General features: G+C 29.7%; 1 protein-coding gene and 1 long non-coding RNA gene across 4 annotated transcripts; one reads left to right on the top strand and one right to left on the bottom strand.

The window, feature by feature from the left end:
• LOC107621659 lies at positions 5,525 to 8,565 on the bottom strand. 3 transcript variants are annotated; one of them, XR_002355891.1, is made up of 8 exons: positions 8,185 to 8,565; positions 7,545 to 7,616; positions 7,395 to 7,459; positions 6,580 to 6,715; positions 6,404 to 6,487; positions 6,123 to 6,322; positions 5,927 to 6,019; positions 5,525 to 5,780 (listed from the first exon to the last, which is right to left on the bottom strand). XR_002355891.1 is itself a non-coding variant. In XM_016323684.2 (7 exons), the coding sequence occupies exons 1-7, from the start codon at positions 8,419 to 8,421 to the stop codon at positions 5,775 to 5,777; spliced, it is 693 nt and encodes a 230-aa protein (XP_016179170.1). In that variant the 5' UTR covers positions 8,422 to 8,565; the 3' UTR covers positions 5,525 to 5,774. The 3 variants fall into 3 exon arrangements, 1 of the variants encoding a protein (XP_016179170.1); XR_002355890.1 differs by having other exon boundaries at positions 5,927 to 6,322; XM_016323684.2 differs by lacking the exon at positions 6,123 to 6,322.
• LOC110267919 lies at positions 7,623 to 8,306 on the top strand. The gene is made up of 2 exons (XR_002355892.1): positions 7,623 to 8,084; positions 8,139 to 8,306. It is a non-coding gene; the product is annotated as an uncharacterized LOC110267919 (long non-coding RNA).

Raw genomic sequence — 9,122 nt, 5'->3', positions numbered from 1 at the left:
GATCTCTGAATATTATAAGACGATGAAGGTTGCGAGGAAACTTGAAGAAAAAATGGGGAAGGTCTTAGAGGTAAGGCTATTCGAAATGAAAGGGAAGAAGGAGGCTCAAATTTTAAAAGCTAAGGTGATGCTCAATGATAAAAGACCTGTTAAGGATAGTCTAAAAGTACAAGAACCAAATCAGACTTTTATGGAGGTTGGATTGAGATACGAAATGATTAGAATTTTCTGCACATATTGTGGACACTTAGGACATGATTCTAAGAGCTGCCTTATTTTTTTGCGCGATTCATCAAACAATTTCGTAAAAGAAGATAAGGTTAGTGAATGGCTGAAAGCTGATCAAATGGGCAGACGAGTTGAGATCATGGGAGAACCGAAGGAAAAAAAATTTAACAACACAGCCAAACATGACCAGCATAAAAGAAGAAACCGCCTCCATCATGGCTGCTTGAAGGATTTGCAAACCTCAATATGAAGGACAATGAAACTCAGGAGGTAAGAAGTAGTTCTCGGTGAATAGCCTTGCATCTAGGGATTATGGTGATAACGGGCTAAAATAGATAAAGAGAAGAGCACTATTGAGATGAATATGGCCTTGAATGATACAACCTCAGCCCTCAATATAGACCACAGGAGTGCAACCTTTGATAGGAGTCATGCTAATCAAAATAAGTCTCCCTCACTAAAACAAATGGCGAGATAAAAAAAAACCAATATGTAGAGGATTATTGGAGGAAAACAAAGGTTGTGCGAAAAGGAAAATGAAGACAGTTTGAAGAAAATTTGTTTCGGATTGGATGCTGACAATAATTTCATGGTGGAGGTCATTTGAAATTGTCGGAGTTTGGAAAAATTCCTGATAATCCATAGGTTGAAAGGAATTTGTAGATCTCATTCTTCCGATATTGATTTTCTCTGAGAAACCAAAAACCAAGCTCGGTTGGTGGAAGATAAATTCAAGAGTTATAGGTTTGGAAGCTGGTTCATAGTCAAATAGGACACAAAGATTCAGGTGGTGGGCTCGAAAGAATTTTATATTGTTGCCAAAGAATTTTATATAGTATTTTTCATACATTCCAAATACAATAAATTATACTAATTTCAGCTAAAATATTCAAATATAAATTGATTATTATACATTGAATATTTTGAATAATGACTATATAGATAAAAAGAGTAGATTATCAAAATGGCATTTAAACTTTTGTAACGCTAACAAAAATAATCCCAAGAGATGCTAACGACAAATAAATTCTCAAAAGATTCAAAAACGCGACAAAAAAACTATATATTAAATATACATTTATAAAAAATATAATATTTATTGATTATTTTTATCGTATTTTTAAATCATTCAAAAATTATTTTGTCGATAACATTTTTTGTAAAATTTTTTTTGTCAATCTTTTAAATTTTAAATTAATAGTTAACTCTAGATAAAAATTATTGAAATGAGTTTAACTTTTCAATATTTCCAAGCACACCCTTAGTGATAAGAAATTAAGAAATAACAATGTCTGATCTAACTTGATAAAAAAAAATATATTTGTAGTTTGGTTTTTAAATTAATTACAACAATTAAATATAATTGTATATGATATTTTAGAAGCCTAAATAAAATAAAATATGCTTGGAGGGATATGGATAATAACTCCACCAAACACACTTAGCTTGTACGATATCTATATATATATATATATATCTAATCACCTGCATTGTATATCTATATCATGCTGTCCAATTCATGTCGGAACTCGGAAGAAAAAGATGGAAAATATTTAAGAAAAAACAGAATTTTAAGGTGGTTTCATAATTTTGATTTGAATATAATGTAAGCTTGGGTTTAATATTATGCACTTGGTAGTTGGTCCGTCACACTTGAGTCACATATTACGGATTAGAATTCAGAAGGGAACGGGAATTATGCCACAAAATCAGGATTCTCATAATCTAATGACTAGTTAGAGTAGAAAACGACTTTGATATTATTACCTTTTGTAAATACTAAAACGTTATACTAAGTTACTAACCTACGAATAAACCTTAGCTTGCTTTTTCTACTCGTTTAAATTTATGTGTCTGAACTCTGAATATACTTAGGAATTGGAATAATATATAGATGATAATTCACATGCAGTTATTTTTAATTATTAATTTTATATAAAAATAAATACACAAACATTTTCACCTAATATATGTGTTATATCTAATACGTACTATCATTATTAAATTGATTGGACGTACTCTTTTTCTTTCCCAATTGAATAGATAATTAGAGCACGGATTAATAATATAATAAACACTTGAATTTACCCAAAAAATTTTAAATAAAACCCTTTAATTTTTAATAATGTTTTATTTTTTATAAGTTTTCAAAATTTATTTTTATCAAACAAATTAATTATTTCCATGCATCTCCCTTTTATATACATTATAATTTAAGATTTATTTACATGTTAATATAGGGTTTATCTTATAATAATATTTGTTATTTAGAATTTAATTATTTTATAATAAAATTTATTAACAATTTATTTATTCAATATAAATATTAAAAATTTGATTTAAAAAAAACTAATCTGTTCAACGAAAATTATTCTCAAGAATTTTTAGTTAATAAAAACTTGTTATAAACTTATCAAATCTAAAATTTTTTAGATTAATTTAGATATTTATTTTTAACAACAACAACGACGACGTAAAGATTATTGACAGCTAAGGTTAACATCTCTCTTGGGTCTTCGCTAGTTCAAAAAGATAGTTGAAAATTTGAAATTATCATATTCAAGGGGCCAAACTTTTTCACAGAAAACAACCTGCCCCATTTGTTTATTTATGCTTTTTTTAATATGATCGCAGTGAGGAGGTACATTCATTTTCCTAATCCTGGTATTTTTTATATAGGATTTTGTTAATAGCAAAATAAATAAAACATGCACCGAATGATATTTTACTATAATAGGTTAGGAATCATAAAAGTACCAACAAATTTTGTTGCAGAAAAAAAAAAGTTGAGAAACTTTTGTCCAAATCCTGATAAGAAAAAATGTCTCTTCCAGCTTTGTTTGTTTTTTTTTTTCATTAACGAATCTTTGGTGCATATTATCACTCTAAAGTTATTGTTAATGTAAAAAAGGAACATCTAATTTGAATTTTAACAGCTGAGTTAGTTAGCATATTTAAAATTGGGATTAGTAGGCTCTAATACTTCTTTTCCACAATATTGATTTTATTAAGGTACAAAATTTATATAAAAAATAGAGGGTTAATAATTTTTTAGTAAAGTTCAATAATGTACTCAATTTTTAATATTTTATTGATTTTTGCATGTATATATAAATACATGAATCAGTATAATTTATATTTAGAGTAAAGTATTGTTTTTGTCCCTAATGTTTGGGGTAAATTCTATTTGTATCCCTAATGTTTAAATCGTCCTATTTGTATCTCTAACGTTTGTAAAAGTGATTCAATGTTATCCTGCCATCAATTACACATCATGAGCGCTTTAATTTGAGTTTTAAAAATCTCTTCTTCAAGTTAGAATACAAATATCTGAGATAGAATTGATGATCTACTCCAAAAAATAGCTCATCAAATGTTAAAACTAATTCCTACAATATTTACATAATTTATTTTTTTAGGGACATAATTGAATCTAAACACAAATAGTGGGTATAATATTAAAATCGAACACATCCAAGTGAGACCTAATTGAGAATGAATATATCCAAGTGAGAATAATTGAAAAATATAATCTAATTTGTTAGTATAATTGATAGTAGGATAACATTGAATCACTTTTATAAACGTTAAGGATACAAATAGGACGATTTAAACGTTAGAGACACAAATAGGACTTACCCCAAACATTGGGGACAAAAACGATACTCTTCTTAGATCCGTTTAAGTTTTGCATAGGCCTTATTTTTTCTCATTTTATTAATTTTATTAGGCTATTTTTTCTACTTTTAAGATTCAACAAGGATAAATTTTTACATTTTTCAGATATAAAACTCTAATACAATATTATGAAATTACTCTTAAAAATTTAAACTAATAAAAAAAACGATATAAATAATAATATTTCTAACGCTATTTAATAGTGCTCTTCTTGTAATTTGTAAATAGATATTTCGTAACAATAAACATTTTTGTTGAAGGTTCAAAACATTAGATAATTTACAAAAAAGTGGGTTTCAAGTTCTTCCTACTATTTTGAACAATTTTTTTTTTGGCAAGTGATATATAAATATCCACATAATCATTTATTAGGCTTGTAAGCATGCCTTGATGAGCTTGATAGATTAACTAATAACTAATATCAAACTCACTTAAACTTTTATGTATGAAAAAAATTCCTTCAACTATACATTCATGTGGACGCACTCAACACCCAAGACTCCCAGCTCGTAAAAAGCTTCATTTTCAGTTAAAAAAAAAAACTTTATTTACTTATTATTCCATGTTGCTAATGTTGCTAATGTTTGTTTCAATGGCACCGAGGGTTGGCAGCAGCAATGGTATCCTTGAGTACATAATCCGACCCAATCTGGTCAGGTAGAATTACTAATCCGATCACTGCATATAGGATTGAGTTCAGAACAGGCCTACAGGTCGGATAGGACGTAGATTAAAACTCAATCCTACTGATAAACCCGCACCATATACATATATATATACTAGTGGTGAGTGTCGAATAAAAAACATTCCATTCATATAAAAAGCTTTTAACCACTAAATCAAAATTGTTTTGAATATTTAATAATTATTTATTTTTATACTTTTAAAATTAAATATTAATTTTTAACCCTTTTAAGAAGTTAAGCAAACATTTGTAAGCACCCTAACAATCACCTATTTCAAATTACAACCCTAATATCTCATCAAATTATTGAATATTATATTTTTTTATAACAACGAATATAATTAGAGTTGGCATGTTATAAACTCGCAAATAAATTAGAGCTGAGTTTTAGTAAAAAAAAATTAAACCACTAATAAAATTAGGATTGAGTCTAAATCCTTTCCTACCTCAATCCATTGCCACTCCTATCAGTCTACCACCCAAGTCACTAAACCAGAGTTGCAATGTGAAAAACTTCTTAGAACAACGGCAAATAATAAGAACAACTATTAACACTAAAATATTATGCATCAGATAATATCTAAATTATCACTATAAGAAAGCGCGAGTAATGATGTACCAAACTCCCAAAGCTAAAATGTTTGAAGGTTTTAATTTGCATCGTTCCTACTTACTATATGATCAAAGTGATGATCTTTTATACTATTATATATAGATATATAAATTTTGAAATTCTCACTTTCCTTAACATTTTGGGCAGTAAACTTTAACTTACCATTGACCTTAACTAAAATAATTAACCCACCCAAACATCCCATCGGCATTGCCATCAAGCCATGAAGAGAAGGCCACCCTGCTTGATCCTCTCTGGCATTGCCATCAAGAACAACAATTGTTCTAACTAAAGTTCAAAGATTCAGCAATCGCGTAAGGTTGCTCCATGGCTTAAATGCCACACTGAAATTAGCTATTTGCTCATTTCCCATAAAGATCCCATCACATTATTATTTATTTTTTTAATCATCTAACACAATGTACAAATTCAATACATTTGAGTATTTGACATACAAAAAGCCATGTAGCTTCTATATGTAACTTCTACAATTTTTCTCTGATAACCAAGGAAAATGTTGACCCAAAAAAAGAAAAGGAAATTATCAGCATCTGTGTACTCTTCCCTTGCTTACCCCTACAAAAGATAGAAAGATCATGTTATACTATTTAACTTTCTTTTCAACATATGTAATGCTTGGATTCTATTTAGAATTTGACTCTTTTCAAGTATTTTTAATACGTAGATTAACTATGTTCTATGTATGTGATACGAGGCCATACCTGTCTTCTTCTGTTCTGTATGAGATACCAGGAACGTGCCATTGCGCAACACGGGAAAAGAATGCCGGCAAATTGAAGAAGTGACATCTCAAACTGCCATTCACCATTCCATGTTAGCAACTAGCACATCATTCAATTCAAGTTCAAATTACTAAATTAACCGGTGTCTAAACTCTAAACCTTAATATCACTTTACTATTTCGGAACTTGAAGCTGTTCTGTGCCTGTCCTATTATCAATTTGTCACGACACACATCGACACAAACTACTAAAGGCTAAACAATTTGGCTGAAAAGGACAAAAAGCATTCAATTCTTCTTTAATTTCGTATATATCCTTCTTTTGAACTCTTTGATCTATCACCTTTGTGTACATCCTTCATCGTATCCAGATACAGTGATATTTCAAAACTCATGTCAATTGGTACAACAAACTATGTTCCAAATACTTGTATATGTAAATTGACATGCTACTTACATCAAACATTCTTGATGAATCGCGCCTGGTTGCAGAGTTCGTTGTAACCATTAAGGCTTGGCGTACAAGCAAGACTATCAGCAACTGTATAAATCATCAGTCACATTAATCCTCAGCGAAAGATGATACCCGAAATAAAGAATGTAGAAAAAGCTTTATCATAACTATTTCCTTACAATGAGAGTGGCACAGCGGACGCAAGCGATGCTACTGGTTTGTGTGATAGCATATTCTTCATATTCTCTTTGCATTAACTGGTTCTCTGCTGATGTTAGAGCAACACGAAGATCTGTATTACGCTCCCATTCTTGCCTGGTATATAGAAACAAGATAAATCTTTCTGGGAAAAAAAAGTCATTCCTATTAAAGCTATTACTACAAATAGCACAATAGTAACGAAATTATAGAAGTGTATGAATTAAGTTCTAGCCTTCAGGGAGTGTCCATCGAGCTTTGTATCATATTAACAACATCCCTTATGAAATCTGAATGATCAAAGTTTACAAGGGTACTATATTTAGGCAATGAAAATATTGATGTTAAGGCTAGCTAACTTCTCAGATGCTCGAATGGAAGTATGCATTAAAATCTTTAAAATAAGGTGGTTAAATTTTGATCATCCTGATCATTTGGTGATACACAAATTTTAGCACCATCATTCAAAAGTGAATTAAGGCCAACATAACTACTATTCAGTACCAAACATTCCAAATTGATTTATGCTTTTATTTCCAATTTGTTCCCTCACTAATGGAGAGTCCAACTTCTACAATTTTGTTACCATATTCAAAGAAGCTTCTAACTGCACAAGATTACTTTTCTTGCCATATTTTAGAACTAAAGAATAGTTATATGAAGAATAAGCAATCAATTCCCAGGCTTACACAACAGCTACACTGCTACAGTAATCCAGACAATAAGAAAACCTTTCAAATGCATTTGGAATGGTACACTAGTTAAAATCAGATATCTAATACAAGCTCAAACTTACCTTAGATCAATTGCTATAATGTCGTTGCTTCTGACTATTGGAAGAGAATAGTTTGGTGAAAATACCTAGAAAGAGTGAAAGATAGAGAGATCATAATTCCAATCTTTTAACAAAGAAAAAAAAAACAGTGAACGAGTTAAAAACTTCAACCTGATTGCAGATTTCACATATTGTATTTCCTTTCTTGTTGCACCACTTTTGGATGCACTTTCTATGAGCAAACTGCACGCCAAGAAATAGTGAACCACCATGTTCATGATCCAGTCTCTATTTAAGACAACGAGTATCCAAAAGATATGCAAAGATTGCAACATGTTGGGGAGAGTAACTAACTGAAAGCCAACTAACACTTGAAACTAATGGATTATGTGAGACACCATAATAGCAGACTGAATGCGAGGGTTAAGAAGAGGCCATGTGCCTCTCCCTTGCCACACTTAAAGGCCTCATTTTTTTACTCTCCAAGAGTAGTGTAACATGAGAGAATGACATACAACTTTCTATTCTTTCCTTTTTCCTCCTTAAAGTGGCCACTTACACTAAATATCACAAGACCACATAATACCAAGAACTCTCTAGGTAATTAAGGGTACCAATTCAATTCAAATGAAAGTATATAAGTATACGAGTTTAACAATTAACATGGCACAATCCACTACGAGTTGCTCACTATACTTTTCATTCCACAATGTGACAGAACATAACAAAAGGAGAGGCAACGTCAGAATGTGAGTAAAAAGGGAGTAACTTGAAAAACGAGAGGGTAATAATGTAATATACTATAGTATACCTTGAGAGTGCCATTACAGGAACAAGGGGCCTCCATGAAATGGATTTGATCTTCCTCCTGACATATTCTACACTCCACAACCACATCATCATCGTGACGCTTGTAATTTGAAGAGGAAGAATTGGAGGAGGAGCAGGCTTGTTCTTGTTCTGGAACATGATCATGGTGCGGCGGTGATGGTAAACAAGAGGTGGAAGGTATTATACGATCAATGCAAACAATGAAATGGTCCACCATGGTTCTTGTTTTTTTCTGTTGTGAGAGTCAAACTCAAAGACAGAGTGGAAGGGTTGGTGGAAATTCAAAGAAAAGAGGTGACAAGTGACAACACCACTCGCCTTGTGCACTGCGTTGACGGAATTTACAATGGCGTAAACTCGGACCAAATTATGATTAAATTTATTGTGATTTAAAAAATTTAATTATATTTTATAAAAAAATTAAAATTAAAATGTTATTTAAAATAAATTTTTTAAGTTTTTATTTATTCTTAATGATCTAATTTTTATCTTATTAATTATTATTTTTAATAATCTAATTTTATATTTAGAAATTTTTAAATATTTTTATATTTTTTAATATTTTTAACATTTATTTTTAAATTGAGCATTTTTAATAATTTAAACATTTTATTTTTTATAGTTTTACTACTATTTTATTTTAATCTTTATTATAATGTTTTAAATATTTTTTTATTTTTATTTTGTTAAGAGATTATTCTAAAAACAATTGTTAAATTTAAAATTTATTGATTTTTTAACCATAGACTTAATTTAATTACTAAAGTTTTTATAATGTTATGAAAAATTATTTTTATTATGAAATTAAATACGATGTATAATTTTAAAATTATCTACTATTAAGAAAAAAAAAAAAAACCATAAATTATCTACTATTACTATTAAATAAGTTCCCTGATCTACTGTTAAAAAAAAAAA

The sequence above is a fragment of the Arachis ipaensis genome, chromosome B10 (assembly GCF_000816755.2).
Source record: "Arachis ipaensis cultivar K30076 chromosome B10, Araip1.1, whole genome shotgun sequence".
Taxonomy (NCBI): Eukaryota; Viridiplantae; Streptophyta; class Magnoliopsida; order Fabales; family Fabaceae; genus Arachis; species Arachis ipaensis.
Note: the sequence above shows the minus strand (reverse complement) of the source record. Positions and strands in the feature narration are given on the sequence as shown.